We start from the raw sequence: 21212 nt of genomic DNA, 5'->3' as shown, positions 1-21212 counted from the left end.
AGGAAGTTGGGGGTATGTGGGAGGTTGCAAGGAGATACAGCTAGGACAGGTGACCCAAACTGACCAAAGGGATATTCCAGAGCACTGACATCATGCACAGCATCTAGAGTGCGGGGAAGAAGAAGGAAGGGGAAGGGAAACATTTGGAGTGATGGCATTTGTCTTCCCAGGTAACTGTTACATGTGATGGGGCCCTGCTCTCCTGGAGATGGCTGAAACCCTGCTGCCCATTGGAAGCACTGGATTAATTATTTGTTTTGCTCTGCTTGCATGTGTAGCTTTTACTTTCCCTACTAAACTGTCTTTATGTCAGGCCACAACTTCTCCAGTTTATGCCCTTCTGATTCTCCCCCTGATCCTGGTGGTGGGGGAGTGATGAGCAGCTGCGTGGGGCTTCATTACCAACTGCAGTGAAACCATGACAGATGAGCAAACTGAGCAAATGAACGCTCATTCCCATTAAAAATGGACTGCCAGTCTCAATGTACAGTTAAGAAGAAAAAACAGAGGACAGCATTTAAACTGAAATAGCATAAGACAGCTGAATGCTTTGTGTGAGTAGAAGTAATATATACGCAGGTCTTCAAGTTTTGTGTCCCTCTCACCTACAAATAGGCACTCATCCCATTATCCCCATCTCCCACTACTACTGATAAGCAACAACTGTAGTATTTGTGAAAGTTCCTAAAACAAGCTGAAGCCCCCGGCTTGCCATACGCAAGGGAAGCATCCTTCTTGTGAACTATGTTTATTAACCATGAAAGTACAAAACAACATGCAGAGCAAAAGGAAAGTTACCTGCAGATCCATGCTGCGAGAACTTGCAATCCAGTAATTGAAACCCAGAACAATGATGCATGCCACGAGTGCAGCCATGAGGAGTGGTGGAGACTTCATCCCTCGGCAGCTGCTTCCTAGACCTACCATTTCCAAGAAAAAAAAACAAATCCAAAGAACCACAAGTGTGGAAACCTGCAAATTAAAAAGGACACATTATATTACATCCTCCACTACAGCTATTTTATACACACAACAAAACTTTCTTAGCAGTAATGCAACAGCTCTCAGCTGATGGGCATACACCCAGCAAGGAAGGTGTACTACCTAGGTATTTCCATCTGAAAGACAAAGAAATACTATCAGTTTGTACATAAAGCTTCACATGGTCTTGAGGGGAATGTCTTGAATACACCTAACAATATAATGAAAATCTGTAATAAAAAGAACAAACCAGCCTTTCTTTTATCATATATTTCACCCAAGAAGCTAATTAGACAACACTGGTCTACAGACAGAGGACAGATTCCTTGTTACCTAATTTAGTGAGAAAATTAACTTATGTCTTGCTGTTTGAGAAGTAATTTGCACTTTGCTTCCTAAAATTAGGCAGTTTCAACTTCTTTCCTCTGATAATACTATGTTAACTTCGTGGCTCCAAGATTGTGAATAAGTAAGTCAAATTGAACCAAACTTTTTTAAGGATAATATAAAAATAAATAAAAATATTAGCAGACACGCCATTGATTTCAACATTTAATTGCTTTAAGTTTCTCTGTTTTGATCCTCAGCTGCTTTCTTTGCTCCTAACAGAAAATAAATAACCTTTTTGAAAATAAATAACCTGCTTTAATGAATGAGCAGTACCAGGGGTTCTACTAGTCGCTCTTGAGACTTACATTATTCCTAAGAAACAGTCCATCTTAAAAGATAAGCAGGGGCAAAGGGTAATTGCAATTCTCTATATTCTAACAGGCCACATTCATCTTATTATGTGGCAAATTCTGGTCCTAATAAGCATAACAGCACCTAGCTCAATGAATCCTCAAACTCCACTGCGACTCTCAGTCGCAGCTTCTAGTAGATTGCTCCCTTGTAAACTGAGATTAACCTTTTTTGTTTCTGTATTCCTGCAGACAAAAGCCAGCAAAAATGAGCACAGAAGATAAAAGACAGACAGCAAATATGGATGCATCACAAGACACTAGTTATATATAAAATGGGTAGATTTACTATTACCATATTGTACTGTCTCTCAAGGTGATGCTCTTAAGTAAACCAATTTCTGCCCTACAGATGCAATGCACAGGTTGCAATGTTTTAAAAGTTATTAAATGGTAGCAACTCTCAAAGGATTTACATGTGGATATACACCATAAACACAGGGGAAGAGTGTGATGCCAGCAGTCAGCAGGCACCACAGATCTCCAGAGCAGGACAAAGGGGATGATCAGCACCACGACATTAGCTAAAGACAAGAGAACTGATTTACCTCTGCATAACCAGAATAAAACACTATATTTCAAAAAAAAGGTGTATCAGGACCTGTCATGAAGTTATTCGTATCCTGTTCTTTGCTGTAAGAGTGTTAGTTGGTATATTCAAAAACACAGAAAAATTACTAAACACAGCACTGCAAGACATAATGCATCATTCCAAATGTTCCTTGAATAATATAATTGGTATATTCCTTACTGCTGACAGAAATAGATAAAGTAGTCCACATTATCAGTAGTAACAACTTGCACTGGAATTTATCTACTGGATAAATATATGGGACTAGATATTTACCTCAAAAATTTTCAGAGGGAAAGCAATTATATCGTTCAAAGGGAGAATGATTTGTTCACCATTCAGCTTAAGGCACAGGCACAAAACCTTGTTAAAGAAATGCCAATACACCTAGAGAGTACACAATTCTGGTAGCATCACCACCTTTTCTGCTGTTTTCAGCTATTAAAAAACAGGAAAAGAAAGTGCTGATTTCACTAAAGCATGTTTGACTTTGCTCTTTCTAGAAAATCCAGTGTTGTTTGTCCTTAAATAATTTATGTTAATTAGGAATACATTTTTATACTGAACAGAAGGAAAGGAAAAAGGAAGAGGAAGGAGATGAAACACACGGAAGGATCTTCCATTTGAACAGCAGGCCCAAAACTTTACCTCAGTTGCAATATTGATATTCCTTCTACCATCAATTTAAAATAAAAAACTGATTAACTTTCTTTCATGGATACATGCACTCGTGTTTTGGAGGAGAGATAAGCAAATCAGCTCAGTAAGTACATTTACACGAAAATGTGTTTGCACATGCTGTTCTCCAGGAAACATCTGGCCTGGCACAGTTATTTCAGCTGAAATTAAAATATGTTTCTGATTTTATGCATAAAAAAGTAATTTTTCTGAACATGAAGGAATCCATCTTTCACCAATGTCCACAACATACAAAAAAAATGAGCATATGCATAAAATTCCTGACTTCTGAACAGCAGATTTCATCCTGCTTTGCCAACATAGTGTGCTTCATCAAAAGGGAGGTGTTTTAGACTCTAAGATATTCAAGCAAATTACCACATAGCATACTTTTACTTCCCACACTAACACACTATCAGTCTGAGCAATTCCTTCTTTTACTGTACTCAGCTGAAGTATGATAGCTGGTATCCAGCAGTCTTCCACTACAGAAAACTAACAACCTTGCTGAACAAGTCTCAAGACTAAGACTTTAGAAGTAAAGACAGAGCAGAATAGTGCATTTCAGACTCCAGGAAGGAAAGCCAAGTTCAGGGTCCAGCTCTGTGTGCTTCTGTAAAACCTGCTGAGCAAGAACAACTGGAAAAGATGAAAAATTAAATAGGCACACAGCAAGCAGGAAAGTAAAAGGGGTCCCTTATCCCCTAGCAGCGCACCTGCCTACCAACTTCCTCCTCCATCACCCAGTCATTGCATGGTACAAAGACAACATAAGCCAGGGCAGCTGCAGCAGACGTTGAAAAGTGAAGACACACCTCTTGGAGATCTGAGTACCTGGAACTCTGAAAAAGGACCAAGCCTTAGAAAAAGCCCTTTGGAAAGGCAGGGCCATAAACAGAGTGGGGGGGAAGGAAAACAACCCCAAACAACAAGGACCTACAGGCTAACCAGGCTAACACACAGCACAGAGGACACACAGCCCCATCCTGATCAGACCAGCCCAGGATGGGGAAACCTCCTCTCATTGAGGGCCCCCCACATGGTGCTATCCCCATCTTTTGCAGATTCCTCTCCAATTTCCCAGTGAGATTCTTGAAGAATTTGCCTTTTTTTTCCACATATTGTCATAGAATTCCTATGTCTGACTGCTTGAATAGAAATATACTATATTAACCAAGCAAGCTAATCAAAACCTCCTCCATTAACAACTTAGTTACACCCAGACACGGCTAAATCAGACTAAAAGCTACTAGAAACTAGGTTTTATTAAGGAAAAAAAAAGTTAAATGAAACTGTAAAAAGAAAAAAATTCTTAAAAAAGTGAATCAGAGAGAAAACATTTGGCTGCCCAGTCTTCTAAAAAAAAAGAGATGACGGTTTGTAGGTGGGTGGAAATGGAGTGGCGACAAAAATCAGTCAAAACCTCTTTACTTTTATAAATGGTTAATACACAGTAGTTATTATCCTTGAAAGAGAAATACAGTTGTTGATTCTCACTTGCAATGGGATCTTACTCCCAAGTACCACTATTCACAGCCACATGATGAGAAGCAGTTACAGCTAGCAGCAACCTTTATGCTTGCAAGGTTGCACAGACTGTCACAAAACACAGCATATGGACTTCTTACCATCCTCTGCAGCAACACTGTTTTTCCAATGGAGATTTAAAGTTTGTATACTGAACTCAAGCCTTTCACAGAGACTTACAAACTGCAGAGGAAAAAAACCCAAAACCACCACACCCTGAAACATTCAGCAACAACCACTATTCAAACTCCCATACTTCGGATGATTGGCTCACTTTAAAGTGTCAACCACCAAAAAAAAAAAAAAAGAAAAAAAAAATTAAACAGGGATGCCACAGAAAGTCACTGAGTCACTGTTTACCCAAGTTACCAGTCACACTTTTCACAGGAACAGGAAGGGAAGGGAATTTTCACCACAACACTTTCAGCAACTGCACTCTCATCCTGCTCAAGAATAACCATTTGATTCAGATCAATTCAGATCTTATGTCTTGCTTTTCTAATAGATTTTAAACTAGAAGTAACAGATCAGAAAACTATGAAAAAACTAAAAAAGCACTGTTCAAAGGGGGGGTGGTGGTGGTGACTGTTAACACTTGTCCATTAATTATTTTTCAGCTCAAGAAGTATCTCTTCTTTCAAATGACTACTTTACAAGAAACTAATAACCAAACACCCTCGATGCCCTTTATCTGATTACAGGGAATTCCCAAAAAAGGTGTGGCAAAACAGAGGTTTAAGGTAGGTATCTATTCTGATGACAGAAATTAGGTAATCAAAGATAACTTGACAAAATCTTCTAGAATACCCGCACAAAGTTTCTGGGTATGCTGCCTATGTGTACTTGTGAAAAACAGTATCACCACCTGCAAATACTGTGCATGAAAACAAAATTAAACAAGCAAACATACAGCAGAAGTTTTTCAACAGTTAATCAGACTGTTTAATTCTTTTTAGGAAAATATTTTGTTGCCAGTATTTTTTTCCTATCTTAGTATCACAAGTAACAGGACACGCACTTACCTTAAACAAAGACTAGGAAACCTACTCAATTGCTACCATTTCTCCACCACAGCAGTACTACACATATGGTTTCACTGTAAAATATGTAGGTCTCTCCCAGGAGAATAAAACTATCAACATTACAAATAATTCCTTAAGAGTAAAGTGCTGTTAAGATGCAAGGCCATTCAAAGAGAATCAACTCAAGAGCAAGATTAATTAAAAACCTGATCAACTCATCCCACCTTCAAGCTGGCAAGGGATCCAATAAAGCAAAGCAAGGCAAATCTCTTGGGTGCAGAACACAAACCAAATCTTCACTGTGTACCGAACAGTCAACCCAAAATTTCTGAGGAGCTGAGGGTAACACTTTTCCAAGCAAAAGCAGGAAGGTCTCGGGAGGCACGAACTTGTGAAAAGCCGTCAGTCCCCACAAGCAGGGGTAAGATCTCCACAGCTCTGCCCACGGGGAGGGAAAGCCGGGAGCAGGCTGCTGCCGGGCTACGTCGGCGGACACACTCCCAGGTCACACTCTCCCAGCCCTGGCTGCGAGAGACCTCGGAAGACCACCGAGTCCGACGCTCCCCGGGAAGGGCAGCCGGGAGATACCATCGCACACCTGCACTGTTGCATCCCTTTCTGACATTACTACTTCTACCCCCGCTACCAACATTCAGAGACGCTTCTGGCGCGAGACGCTTCCCGATACATAAAAGGGCTGAAGAGGGAAGGCTGGCTGAAGAAACAAGAAATGCAATATCATTAAATGCTATCAGGTACGGACGCCAGCTAAGCCTGGGCAAGCCGTCCCGGTACCTCCGCGGGCACAACCGGACCGAGCGGGACCTTCCCTCGGGGCGGAGCCCGCCCGGGCCGCCCCTCGCCGGCATCGGCGCTCCCCGCACGCCCCGCCACGGAGCCGCCGCCCCCGCCGGGCAGAGCCGCGGCCCGAGGACCCTCACACCCCACCCCACCCGGCCCGGCCCGGGCGCCTCACCTCGCCGTGCACCGGGCAGGAAGGCAACACCAGCGCCGCGCCCCCCGCAGCCCCCGGCGAGCAGGGACGGCTGCGGCGGGGACAGCAGGAAGGGCGGGCCGCGGAGCTACCGTGACGGCCACAGGGGCAGCCCCGGCCCGGCCCGGCCCGGCCCAGCCCCTCCCCGTCGGGCGGAGCCCCCGCCCAAGGGGTGGCACTCAGTGCGAGGAGCCGCTCAGCCGCCCGCGGTAGGGCAGCCAGCCCAGCCCAGCCCAGCCCTGCAGCCTGCACTGCCAGCCCGCGCGGCTCCAGCAGCGCTCCAGCTGAGCTCCACGTTTCTAGGCCTTGAGTTTCTGGAAAGCGACGCGTAGGAGAAGCCGAACATCCGAAATCAGAGACGGATGTTGCTAGCCCTATGATTCTCATCTTGAGAGGCAGCAGAGGAACATCTGTCGCCGCACCGATTGGCATGTCCTACTCCCCAGGAGGAAGCAATGGCATGAGCATTGCCACTTTGGACCCCACCCCTCCAGTCCTTCAGTTTAAAACCCGCCTCACCAAATCGGCCAGTCTGCTGCCAAAGATTCTCTTGCCCTTTTTAAACAGGTGGATCTTATCCCTCCCTAACAGGCTACACTCATTAAACTACAATCTATTGCCACCAAAGCCAAAACCATCTCGATGGCACCAGCCAGGAAGCCAGACATTGATTTGCACTATGTGTCTGGTTTGGCTTCTGCAGTTATAAGATTACCCCTCTAGACACTTCTACTGAAAGTAATATCAGAAGATCATTATCACACAGAAGATGCATGAAAATTCAAACTATTCAAGAAAGGCATTAAACATGCATTGGTGAGAGTAAAGTCAACTACTTTACTACACTGTTACTTCTGAAGATCCCAAGCAACAGCAGTCTTACTTCCCACAGTGCACAATGAAATTCAGTGTTTAAAACATTCCTTTTTTTCACCACCGGTAACTTACATTGCCAGACATCTCTGTCTACTCTGGAAAAGTCGTATCCATGCAAAATCATGCATTGTAGAGTTTGAGGATCCTACCTTTGAAGATATGACTCTCTTGAACATCTGACTTAAGTGGATGAAATGAAGTTTTTTACTATTGTAGTCTAAGCATCTGTAACACCCAAGTCCCAAGTCCTCAAGCTTTATTGGGAGTATTACTTTAAGATGAAATCCTATGGAAGTCCAAGGCTTCCATAGCAATAGTAGCTCCAGAAAGAACTGCAAGGTGGAGGCCATGTGCTGGTGTATTTAGGTGGTTTTGGCTACTGTGGCCACCCCTCCCAGGAGGGTCTTCTGGCTCACTGACCACTTAGTGCCCTACAGGCCAGAGTGAGGGGTGGTGCAGCCAGTCAGAGGCTCCAGGAGCATGGTATGGGTGGGCTATCAGTCAGGCCTTTTGTCTGGCAGCTCTGCCGTTGTGCTTTCCATGGGCCCAGGGCTGCCATATGGCTCCTGTGAGGCTGCAGGCCTGGCCCTCCCTGCAGGGACCAACAGCTGCCTCACACCACCAAACACAACTGGGTTGGCTCTTACCCATATAAAAATACTAACAATAACTGATCCAGTGTTTCACTGCATTGTAAAGACTTATAAAATTACCAGAAAGAATTATCATGAAAGCACAACAAGGTATATTATTTATTTATTTACTTGTTTGTTTGCTTAATTAAGTAAGAGCTAAACACCAAAACCAGAGGGGACTGAGATGCTGAAGACAATCACTGGAAGATGGACCATCTCCCCTGCCTTCTGTCTCCTGTTCTCAAAGAAGGACATCTTAAATCCATGTTACATGCTTCAGAAGTGCTGAGCATATTACAGGATATGAAAGAGCACATTAGCAACACCTTTCTCAATTGCAGACAAAAAATAATATGAACAATTTATTTTCTTCTGCACAATACATGTGCATATATTATTCAGGATCTGATCTTTCACCAAAAAAACCACCTACTGGATGTCCAGCTGTATCCTCCATTTTGCAGAATGCATAGCCTAACGATGTCATTTGGCCTTGAAAATATGTATCCAACAAATCTTCAAATAAAATGAGTGCAGGCTGAAACACCGAATAAAAACCAACCCTTTTACAAACTAGTGAATCCACATAAGTTTTGACATTCACTTATGAAGTGAGAAAATTCTAGTATATATACTGCAAAAACTGACATCACTATTCACTACTTAGGTCAAGCAGCATGTCTAGTGTTGTGCAAGTTTTAATGCTCTTGCTCTTTAGAACTGGATTTATCTACAGTGCTCTGTTTTGAGCTGGAACTCCATTGCCAGCTGGAAATTGAAGTAATTACGTGCTTATTTAGAATTGGTGATATTTTTTACTTCCATTTGAAAAGAAAACCTTCTGAGACTTTTGTCTGGATAACAATTCACCTGTACATTCACAGAGATAGAAACCATCTATTTAGGTAACCATTTGATCAAGTTAAATCACGCCACCACATTTACAAACAAAACAAGCAATGAATAGGGAGCAGGGAATAGTTCATTTGCCTCTACGACGATATTCAGAGGATCTGTCAGGTGAAATATGACTGTAGTCTTGCATTACAGAAGCACAGACAAGAGGCTTTCTTTTCCTTTCCCTGCTTCTGTATAGTCTCTCTGAGTAACTCTGGGTGCTGTCCCTGGGCATAATTTCTGTAATGGCAGCATCATTCTGGGTCCCTCAGCTCCACAGAAGCTGCGTCAAAGTATCAGCTGGATTGCTTAATTGCACTGCCTCATTTAGAGAAAATGTCCAGTGTGCTTGAATATGAGAACATTTCATGGGAAATCCAGACTAGCTGTAAGAATTACAGTAAGGCAGGCTGGTCTTGCTAGGACAAAGTCAACATCTACTGTAAAGGCAGTAAAATACCACCTTAGAAAAGAATATATTGACTCAGAGAGCTGAATATCCCAGTCCATGATTGTTGCCAGATTAACTGTCAGATCACTGCTTGAGTTCTTCATGTTACCTCTGTGGTTTTGGTATTTTGGCAGCTACCCTGTTCTGCTCTGGAAAATAGGTTTTTCATTCACAGGATGCCTCTAAGGGCTGCTTTAGAAGGTTTATGGGTTGCCGTTACTCTTCTGTATTGGTTCATGCCATTTTCTTGGGAAAAGTATTACCTACAGGCAATGGCTGTATTCACTCTTGATGGTTCAACTTGGATACCTATGGAGCCAGAATTAAGTAATTCTATTCTCTTACAAAATGATACATAAAAGACTGAGACCCTTATTTTCAACCTTTTTTAGCTTCCATATATGTGAGTAAGATGAATGGTACCCATTATTTTCTGAGGGTGTTATATCGATGGACAGCTTTCTGTGATATCAGTTGCAACTGAAATGAAGGATGCCAGATTTGTGAGCATTTGCTACAAACTTGTGCATGTGTATGCAGTCACATGCACAGGTCACAGGCATCTTGGTTTTCCTAGAACATGGCCTGATATTTAGAAAACTTAGGTCTATATGACTGAAATTCTGAAAGAAAAGGATCTTTCTGCCTGATCTCTGTTATGCAGTTACAACACAAATCAGTCTTCCCTGTTTCCCAGTAAGTCAGAACAATAATGCTGTTTTCACCTAATGCACTGAGATGCTTAATTTATTAGGGAAAACACATGGCTAGTCCAATATAAATACATAAAACAAGGTTTAAAATGTTGAAAAGCTCTCTCCAGGTCTTGAATGTCTAACCAGGAAACAATGGTCTCAATCCATAGTTTCTAGAAAAACGGTCAGTGACACAAAACTGCAGTTCTTCAGGGAAGGGCAGTAGTGACTGACATGGTAGCTAAGTACAGTTTTGGCTAACATGTCTCATTTAGCTTAAAGGAAAGTAGAACATATAAGGATCATTTTATCACTTTTTGGTGCCAGGGCTCACACTAGGTAACAGGTTATAGTAATGCATGATAGATTGTCTGTGAAATTACCTGAGAGCCACAGTATTTTAGCTCCAGTGCTGCATCTTGGTGCACCAAGGGCTCTGGTGTCTATAAAGCACAGGCTGATTTACACCTCTTAACGTGACTTCTGCACTACCTTGTACACAATACATGTGCTACATATGCAGGTACAGGGCAAAAAGGGAAACAATTACAAAGGTCACATGGGAACTGCTACAAGGAAACGCAGGTGTGAAATGGAGGGGTATCTAGCAAGGCAGTCTACCTATACAGTAGTAGTAAAGCAAAGGAAGAAGTATTTTCTCTTGAATTTACAGAGGTTGAAAGAGTTAAGATTCATACAGTGGTATTTATTTATGTGAAAGTAATGCTGGGTTTTCTGGGACTGGTGTCTGAGAGGCACAAGGTCTGTGTGTCAACCAGATTTGGGTCACAACAGGGAGCTAATAGAAAGTGATGGCCTTAGCAGCGATTTAGCATCAAGACAAAGCTAAGTATTTCCACTGGGGCTGTTAGCCAATTGTCCACACTTGGGCTGAGACTGCTGACAACATTAACTAACTCACTGACTACACAAGTCAAATCTCCTTTTGTCAGCAGTACAAAGATGGTATGTACAGGATGCCACTGCAACTGAGAAAATGGTGTTTCTACACTTGCAACACAACAGCGGGAACAAAAATATATCACCTTTGAAATACATCACATCTACGAGCACTGAAGGGGAAAATGAGGCTCCACACACAGAGTTTGTTTTCGAGACTTGTCCACCAACACTTTCGGCATTCCTCTTTTATTTATGCTCTTGTAAACAGCAACTGGTTGTTGCACTGTCAAATTTTATCCTCAGTCTAAAGTCAAGAAAAATCTTGTGCTTACTAAACTGCTGCTTGACAGCTTCTGCATAAATGCTGCAGAAATTAATGATGTACAGAGGAAGAACCTTTTTCAGGCTATTCATCCATTAATCTATGTTAATACCGTCTGTTAACCAAAGCAACAACGGTCTCTAGATTGTTCTAGGCAAACATGAAAATCTGCCCTTTCTCACAGATAAATAGATACTAAACTCCTAATCGAACATTATAGTTCAATACATTTATTCGGACCCTGATTCACACAGCTACAGCGACTGTGCCATACTTCTATGTCACAGTCTCTCCAGACATTACAACGGAATAACATTTAGGAAACAAGGCTTTCCAAAACTGAGTGTGTATGTAAGGGAGAGCATGTGAGGACTTCTGGGAGCTTCCTTTACCCTTTGTTTCTGGGTGAAGTCCCAAAGCTTACATCTGCATGGTTTATCACGACCAGCTGGGAAAACAAACAAACAAGCAAAAAAAAAAATACAAAATAAAATTAAACAAATCCCCAAACTATCAAACAAACCCCAAAACAAACAAAAACACGCCCAACCCAAAAGCCAGCATTCGAATCCTGTGCCATCACCACAAGAACTATTGTTTCTATTTTGTTTCTAGAACTTTCTGCCTTAGAAGTTGAGATATTGACAGGAAAGAAGATGATGGATTTTGAAGAATTCACAATGTCATTTTCATTTTCACCTCTGCACAAAGGATGTCAATGCTGCTTTGCTTTTCAAGTGACTCATGCCTCTAAAAGACTGGCATTTTTTTCTTGAGATATAATTTTGGATCCTTTTCTTTTAAAATATGCAAAATCAAGACTTTAGGAGTCTATATGTATGGGTGAATTGGGTGCAAATTGGCTGTCTCCGAGTTCTTAATGGTCTTCCTGCCCTTTTGGATCTCATCTGTACCTCTTCCCTTAATACTATAGTGGCAGCGAGCAGAGCTGCTGAGGAAATATACATCCTCCATGACAAGATCCCATCAAAGCTTCTACACTAAATAATGGTCTGCCTGGATTTCTTTGTTGTTTTCTGAACAGGGATTCATAGCAGTGGAAATTGGAAAGGTGTGGACTTTACTATAGATAATCTGTTGCTCCTGCTTCTACCACCTTCCTTGTGATGACAGAAGTTAATGCACAGCTGCACCTGTCCACTTCACCAGTGGCTGCAGTTTTCCTTGAGAAGAGGTATTGTTTAGTATTATGTTCCATCACGTCTCTAGAAGATTAAATTCTTTCATGGGGACTAATAATATAGACAGTAGTAGTGGTGGAAAGTAAAATCTAGCAGTGCTAATCCTATAATTGAACTTGTATAGGAAAGAGATGGCAAAAGACTATTCGGAGCAGCAGTGATAAGTTTATCACACACGACACAGTGATGTGATCCTGTCGCTGTATCCTGGAACCTGCGCAACAGGTTGAAACACATCTATGTGTAGGAGCTCTGCTATATTTTGCCTGCTTATGACACACTAAGGCTACTTCCTGAATTAAATTCATACTCTTCTGCACAGCCATGGAGTGCCTTAGGTCCAACAACAAACTACACACAAGCACCTTTCATGAGCTCACAACCCTGCAGCACAGAAAACCACAGGTGGCCCAGAGTAGATCAGATCTGCATGTCATCCACTGCACTGCCCTGAATAGCTCTTTGTAGCCACCAGTTTTAGCAGTGCAATCAGACTTGGTCATGATCCAACATCCATAGGCCTTTATAGACTTGAAGGCTCTAAAAATAATGTGTTTGAAATAATATACTCCGAACAAGAATGTGACAACCCGCTGCAGCTTGGCTCACTACAGACCGTCTCTCTTGCTGCCTGAGGCGCTGTAAGCAGGGACTAATTTCATAGATTGTTTCTCTCCCCTGATTATGTGAATATTATTTTTAAGACCCTGGTATCAACTGCATGTGCAAGCAATTACACGCCTGAGAACAATTTTGCAAGCTGTTGCTGCCAACAGAATTTTGCCTGCCCCAGAATACTCCTGGACATAAGAAGAGCACAAAAACCTTATCAAATTTTCCCTAATAACAAAATCACCTTGACAGGGGAAAAAAAAATCCCCCCCAAGAAAACAAGGATTTCCTAGCTAGACCCGTAATACTTTCATATGTCAGCTTTCTTAGTTGTTGCCATTTAAGGAGGGAAAGAGGATCCAGGTTGTCTTGAGGTGTCTCCATTCAAATTTAGTCATTTAACTTCTCTAAACAGAAGGCAACCCCATACAGCAATTTGAAGCAGGGCCTAGAAGTTGCGTTTTTGCAAATCTCAGCGTTTCTTCTGCAATTTGTGCCACATCTCCAACTCTTGACATGCTTCACGCTTTTTTTTTTTTTCCAAAAACCTGCAACTTCTGAGTTTATTCTCTGCAGTAATTGGAGAAACCATAGTCAGTGTCTTGCACCCGCATTACAAAGAATTTATAATTGCAAATTCTGACAACAGCTCTTGAATATTATTTCCAGCTGTGATACTTTATCTGTATGACCTTGGGAGAGGAGATTCTATATTTATGTTTCCATTCACGTGGTTTTACCTTAGAGGTGCTCTAATGCTCATAAGTTGGTAGTTGTCCAGAATGTGTATGTGCACCATGAATATAACACAACAGAAACATCTACACTATGGAAAACCTCCCCACAAGTACATTAACAAGCTAAAATCAGCAAGACAAGAATATGTGCTTGTACAACAGGAAAACAGAAAATAAAAAGGATATTACCATGTAAAAGTTTGTGAAACTTTCTCTTACTCTGCCCTGTTCATGCTCACAGCTTGAGTCACTAAGTTCTTGTTTCCGAAATCATGAGGACATCCAGTGAAATCTCCACTGAGATTTTTAAGTCAGTGCATGAATGCAGAAGGTCAGGCACTGCCACAGCCTAACCTTACCTAAAGAAGTCACACAAACTAACAAACAGTGGAAACTTGTTACACATTGAACAAATTGTTGCATATTGTAACTTGATACACATTGTAGCAAGTTGTACCAGGCAAATAATTACTCTGCCATGTAACACAGAATCATTTAGGGTGGAAAAGACCTCTGAGATCATGGAGTCCAACCTTTGACTGATCATCACCTTGTCAATTAGACCATGCCACAAAGTGCCATATCCAGGCATTTCTTGAACATTTCCAGGGACTCCACCATATCCCTGGGCAGCCCATTCCAATGTTTAACAATCCTGTCTATGAAGAAATTCCTCCTGATGTCCCACATAAACCTCCACTGGCACAGCTAGAGGCTCTTTCCTCTGGTCTTGTCACTAGCTGCCTGGGAGAAGAGGCTGCCCCCCACCTGGCTACACTCTCCTTTCAGGTAGCTGTAGAGACTCATTTTTTTCCAGGCTAAACATTCCCAGCTCCCTCATCCACTCCTCATAGGACTTGTGGTCCAGACCCTTCACCAGATTTATTGCTCTTCTCTGGGCAGAGTGAAAACCCAGCTGCTGCATACCACTGCTGCATGCTACTCTTTAAACATAATGATAAAGAAAGGTTTCAGCGAGGATTATGAAGTTCTGGTGGGAAAGGACCACTTCTTTCCACATGTCTGCAATCCTTTACATTTTACGTATAATCCACAAATAGCCTGGTCTTCTGTTCCCTCTATGGTAATTACTCAGTGAACCTCTGCTTCAGATAAGAGAAAAAACAACCCAGTGAAACTCAGCCATTCCTAATAACTCAAGCTGTAACTGTACAGAGAACAAATAAGACTAGTGTGACTGCATTCTGCATTGTTTTACCAGAGTGTCATCGTTTTGCTGGTTCTTAGAAACTAAGCAGGAATTTTTCCCTTCCCCCTGCCCACTGCGTGGAGGGAATGTTGAATGGGTAGTTAAGTAACACAAAAGAAGTTGCTGTAAGTCCACATTCCTAGCTGATGGCCCTCAGAATCTTGTCTTTGGGAAAGGGTGAGGAGTTCCTTTTTACTTTTTTTTGTCTCCTGGGAAACAGTGGTGGGGGGAGGAGTTCAGGTTGCTGCTGGAGCTGAACAAGGTTGGAGTAGGAGCTCGGAGTGGGTTTGTTCTCAGCCTGGCTGTCAGCTGTGGATTCTACTTGCATTTTCATTGGACAGGAACTGTTTCGGGAGGTTTTCCCCTTCTCCGTTCCCATTTGTTTCTTTCTTGGCAGCAGTTCTTGTGCACATCAAAGGGAGAGGGAAAAACTATACTGCACAATTCAGCCAGTAGGACAGAGTGAATTTCTGTTGGGAAGGACTCTTATTTTATTGTTGTTTTTTTTCCTCTCTCCCTCCTCTCTCTCCTCCTTTCTGAGTGGGGGGGAGAGAAATGCGTTTAAGTTTCTCCAGTACACCCAGGAGGGTGTTTCCCCACGTGGCAATGACCAGTGATCCAACAGTACCCCCTGCTGACTGGCACAAAGCACTGCAGGCTCTGAATTTCCAGTGATCCAACAGCGCCTCTTGTTGACTGTGACTAGAATTGCACCAAAGGGCCCAAACCGAACTGTTTACCTTTTGCTTTGTTTGTTGGTTTGTTTGTTTTGAAGGGGATTATTTGTGGTTATAGGAGTATTGTTTGATTGTTTTACTTGTTTTCTTTTGTTGTTTTTGCCAATACACATATATCTTTTAATAAAGGGCTGGGTTTTTTCCACACTTTTTTTCCCTCAATTGGAGACTCTTAATTTTGGATTTACAATTGCTTAGAGGGAGGAGTTTGGGTCTCCCTCATAACTCATCCTCAGCCAAACACCTGTGTCTCATTTAAACTGAGACACAGAGATAGCAGCAGCCATAAATGGACTGGGAAAACCCTTTTTGTTTTATGGATTCTCTTTGTTTCATGAGAACCTACACTGTGTTTCTAAGTCTGAAATGTCGAAGAGCTAGGGAAAACTTCACTAAAGTGATTTGGGAAAGAGAACAAAGAGAGGGGAGAGGCTTAATATGTAATTTTTAATGACCTTTCTGCACAGCAGAATTTAAAGACCCACATTAGACAGTGAGGCTTTCCCTGCAGTGCACAGGCACAGTGCAGTGAGCCAGCATCAAAAACCTGTGTGGAATAAAGCACTTCAGGCCTAGACTTTGAACATCACAACTGTCACTGAAAATTAGACTCACATCTTTTAATAAAGGTGACTACAGATGATGGGTAATAGTTCCAATTACTCCTCAATAAGTGTAATAGATACTGAAAATATGGAAAAATAGACTGTATTTCTGCTACATAACTTTTAGTTACTCAGTTTCAGCAAAGATGTTGAAGTAATTTGTATTAAGTTCTTCAGTGTAAAAACTACTACATCAATAAAAGCGTTGATACAGAACACAGGTTAGAGTGCATTCCTCATTCTCATCTACTTTCTCTCCATGGAATTGTCCAAAGCCTCTGTGCTTGGTTTAGCCTGTCTGAATTTTAACATCATGAATAAAGACAGCCTAAGCTGACCTCCTGGAAGTTACACAATCTTTGTTTTACACTAGGAAATCTTTCCAGCAAATTGCAGACACTGAATAAATAAAACACTGAAATACAAGCACTAGTTCCCTTTTGTTTTATAGGCATTTGTTCAAAGATCTACACAAGCTTTAATTCTTGTTACATATTCCTCTCCATCAGTATGAACTCATCTTAACAGAGGTAAGATTCATGTTTTGAGTGTATTTTTATGTGTAGAAGGAATCAGAGGTACAGAGCCTGCTTTATGATTCTGTAGATCATTTTGTGAGGGAAGGATTTTCCAATGTTACACCAGCATCAGGGTGGGACGCAAAAGTCTGCAGAAGCTAAGGCACACTCTTTCCTTTGGGTAACATTAAAACATCTCCTTTTTTGAAATTATAATTTCCACCACAAATTTATATTACTCTCCTTCAGCTAGACCGTTTTGCACGCAGTTTTTCAGATGAAGCTCCTTCTCATGCATGGGGATTGCACATGTCTGGGGATTGAAGCTATGTGTCTTTTCAGACTAAAATTCTAGAGCAGGAACAGCTATTACCAGAAAATAGCCAGAATACTCACTGAACAGTTATCTTTCTTATGTCAGAAGGAATCCATTTCATGCTTTATGGTCCTAATCCAAAGTTCACTGAAGCCTGGGGGTTTTCATTTACTCTGAGGGATTTCAGATCTGATCATTAAAAAGAAAAAAGAACCCCAAACTAACTAAACACACAAAACCACAAAGCAGTTAAGTACTTCATCAGCTAGCTGCCAGCCTCTGTGGGGGAATACAATTAAAGCTGAACCAAAGTAGACACCAGCTGACGTTTTCACTCAGCTCTTTACCACACTGTTTATGCATCCAAGAAGAATACTTTACAGCTTTAGAGTTATTCTCTGCAGAAATTCTTACACAGCTCTCACCCAGTGGGATTTCTGAGAGAACAGCTGGTGGTAGCAGCTAAGGCAGCTTCAGCATTCTTTGCTCAGGTGAAAAATAAACACCTTCCAGTGCAGCAGGACCACACCCAGGCTTGGTGAAATGACTGTTTTCATCGCTGGGTTGAACAGTCCTATGTACCTCCAAGGAATAAATTATTTGCATGGTAAATACAGATAAAGACCACAGTTACCAGGCAGCTTCCAGCAATGGATCAGCTTCTCAGTAGCCTGAAGAGAATGGTTGTGACTGTTCCGGGCACCTAGAAAAAAGGGAGTCTATGGTGAGGAAACATCACTGTACAAATTGATTAGCAGTGACAACAAGGCAAACCAAAGGTGTTGCTAACACTTGAAGGCAGGGTTGTGGGTGAGACACAGGGATCTCCTTTGTAATCAGGACTGAGGGAATTCTGTTATAAAACAGGAGAGTCTCACAGACAAAGGAGAAACTGAGAAGAAGGGAGGAATACAGATGGGAAATTTGTCCCTGAAGAAAAACAGAGAGAGGGGCTGTTCCCTGTACATTTTGAAGCAAGAACTCCTTCATGACCAATAAGAGAAGACTATGAAAGAAAAAGTGATTGAAAAAAGATCAAGACATTGTCTGGAAAAAGGGTAGAAGACAACAGTGAAATACATAGAGAGAGATGGATACACAAAAGTAAGGAGAGAGAGAGAGAGAGAGAGAGAGAGAAATTAAAGGATGAGACAGGAGGAAGGACAGATCTGAGTTCCTTAATCTGGCCAGAGCACAACCTGTTTAATTAAACTGAATGGTTAAGCTAGCACATGCCTACTCTCAGGACCACATCTGACCCAAGGATATCTCAGACAGCAGTTAATTGACCCAGACTCTCTAGACTGCAAATTACTTTGAACAGGGAAAGACATACTACTTGTTTTATAAACAACAATTAACTATATTCCTGCAGAGACAAAGAAATACATGTACCTTGTTTTTCTGAAGGTTTATGTTTCTCTCCAGCTTAGGAACACTAAAAGATTTGGAAGAGTCATATTATTCAACTGTGATTGTACAGCATGAAGAGGTCACGCCCTATGCTCAATTTCAAGCTACTGCTACAGTCTGAAGAATAATTAAAAATAATGATAACATTTTAAATTACCTTCAGCTTTTACAGTTTTATTTGTTTCCTCTGCTGAGCTGCAGTTATTTCCATTTAAATTCATGATGTGGAACAGGATTTACTGAATCCTCAAAACTCAAAGGGAGAATGTAGTGTGCCTTCTGAGTTGTTCCCTCTGGTATGTGAAAGGTCTGTGAATTACTTCTCTCAATTTTTTTCTGAAAGGCTCTTTTACCTGTGAAGTGCCTTCATAAATTATCCATTGCAGTCCCCTCAGACTGTGGAAGATCACATAGGTGTTTCTGACACTAGCTAAAAAATACATATTGTGTTAACACATATAATGTAATATTTTCAACATTTTTAGCTGTACATTGTGACAAGGTGGAACACTGACCTCTACATGCTGAAATTTAAACTTCTGTTCAGGACCCAACACTTCCAGTGAGTTATGCCCATTTGATAAATGTCTGCATTGTTTGCTGTTATTTTTTAGAAGGAAAAAAAAACTGGAAAGAAGGGGAGGGGAAAGGAGGGAGGGGAGAAAGGAGGGAGGGGGGAAGGCAGGAAAAGAGAAAGGAAGGAAGGAAAAGAGAAAGGAAGGAAGGAAGGAAGGAAGGAAGAAACGAAGGAAGAAAGAAAGAAAGAAACGAAGAAACAAAGAAAGAAACGAAGGAAGAAAGAAAGAAAGAAAGAAAGAAACGAAGGAAGAAACGAAGGAAGAAAGAAAGAAACGAAGGAAGAAAGAAAGAAAGAAACGAAGGAAGAAACGAAGGAAGAAACGAAGGAAGAAAGAAAGAAACGAAGGAAGAAATGAAGAAAGAAAGAAAGAAACGAAGGAAGAAACGAAGGAAGAAACGAAGGAAGAAAGAAAGAAACGAAGGAAGAAATGAAGAAAGAAAGAAAGAAACGAAGGAAGAAATGAAGGAAGGAAGAATAGGCCTACTCCTGCTTTCACAGAGGTGAATAGAGAGATTTTTACTTATTACAGGGTCAAGAGGAAAATTAATTCACATATCATCACTGTTCGACACTCATATTGCCAGTCTCACTCACTAAGTCAAAAATGGCTAGATGTCAACACTTAACTGCACACTCTTACAATTGTGGGTTGTTGAAGATATAGGAAGACAGGCTTGAACTGACACTGCCTATGTTGCATCATTTGAAGTAAAACACAGACCTCATTTCAATTTGTTTCATTCTGTCCCCATGTTAAAGCCTCCTTTGTCACTGGGGTGTGGATTTTGCACTGTTAGCCTCTGAGGAACATCTTGGCGGAGAACCAATTGAAACTATCTGCCTAAATAGTGTCAACTTCTTAAGAGACATAAGGAAGTGGATGCTATGGCGGTTTTCAGGTGCAGACTCACCTACCCAAAAGTAGTGTAACAGTAGAAAACATTTAGCCTCCACCAAACTGTTCCTGGAAGATTTGATATTATATCTGAGAATCAGGGAATTAATTGCTTTATTTTTTCCCAAATTATGCAGGAAGGCCACTCAGAGCCACAGTGTTTCACTTAGATGTGCATACACACATGCACGCACACACAGGATAATACATGAAAAATTGATACTAAGCCCTGAAGTACTTTGAAGTAATCATGGTGGGAAGGAGAGAAGAATTATGGAAAGTATTGCTTTGGCACAGATTTTTCCTTTGTTTTCCAAGTGGGATCTAAGGTGCACGGGTATGGTAGCCTCTCCACACAGAATGGTCACGGTGTATCAAGCCATTAGCTGCAGCAGATCCACAAAAAGAGCCTGTTAATACATTTCAGAATAAATCTACTGTTAAAAAGCAAGGTGTCGTTGAGAGGAGAAAATTGTATGAATCTACATGAATGCAGATCCCACCAAAATCCAAGAGAGGTTTCCCACTGAATTCAACATCAGGAACAATTAAAAAGCTTGTAAGAATTAACTACATCTGTGTACATGGATCTGAAAGCATTCCCAAATACCTGTCATGATTTTGTATATGCTTTTAATATTTCTTGCAGATTTTGGGGAAAAATTAATCTTTGGTGTAACTAAATGTAGCAGATTATTATCTGCTTACTTTTGCTTTGAAAAACATCTTTTTTCATGTCCCAGATATTCATGCTTCTAATATTTACAAATTATTTCAGAGTGTAGTGTCTGAATTCTTATATCCAGGAGCTGGCTTTTAAAATTCAGGCTTTTTCTTCTTCTATTTTTTGTTTAATTTTTGTTCTGTTATTTCTGAAAAATCCCATTTGTAGTACTCTGAGACATCTATAAGTAATTATCAGTACAGACTGCCTGGCATCAGAATTGTAGAAATCAAGGAAGTCTTGGATGTTCACTGGTGTCTTTTCTCTTTCCTGAAGTAGTGTATCTTGCATATATCTCTTCCCCTTCCCCATCCCTGAAGTATTTGTCTTGGATCAAAAAACCTGGCAAAACCAAATAAGGGAGTATAAGG

The 21212-nt window shown here is 41.3% G+C and overlaps 1 protein-coding gene across 3 annotated transcripts in view; it reads right to left on the bottom strand.

The window, feature by feature from the left end:
- The window catches only part of GOLM1 (golgi membrane protein 1), a 35204-nt gene extending 28579 nt beyond the window's left edge, over positions 1-6625 (bottom strand). For 2 of the 3 annotated variants that reach the window (XM_050329769.1, XM_050329772.1), the window contains exons 1-2: positions 6496-6625; positions 799-972 (exon numbers count right to left, since the gene is read on the bottom strand). In XM_050329769.1, coding sequence (XP_050185726.1) covers positions 799-927 — 129 coding nt within the window. In that variant the 5' untranslated portion in view covers positions 928-972; positions 6496-6625. Of the gene's footprint in view, positions 1-798; positions 973-6314; positions 6322-6495 lie in introns of those variants that run through there. The other variant, XM_050329771.1, reaches the window with a different exon arrangement.
- Between the last annotated feature and the right edge of the window lie 14587 nt (positions 6626-21212).

The sequence above is a fragment of the Myiozetetes cayanensis genome, unplaced genomic scaffold, assembly GCF_022539395.1.
Source record: "Myiozetetes cayanensis isolate MyiCay16 unplaced genomic scaffold, myiCay2020 scf4, whole genome shotgun sequence".
NCBI lineage: Eukaryota > Metazoa > Chordata > Aves > Passeriformes > Tyrannidae > Myiozetetes > Myiozetetes cayanensis.
Note: the sequence above shows the minus strand (reverse complement) of the source record. Positions and strands in the feature narration are given on the sequence as shown.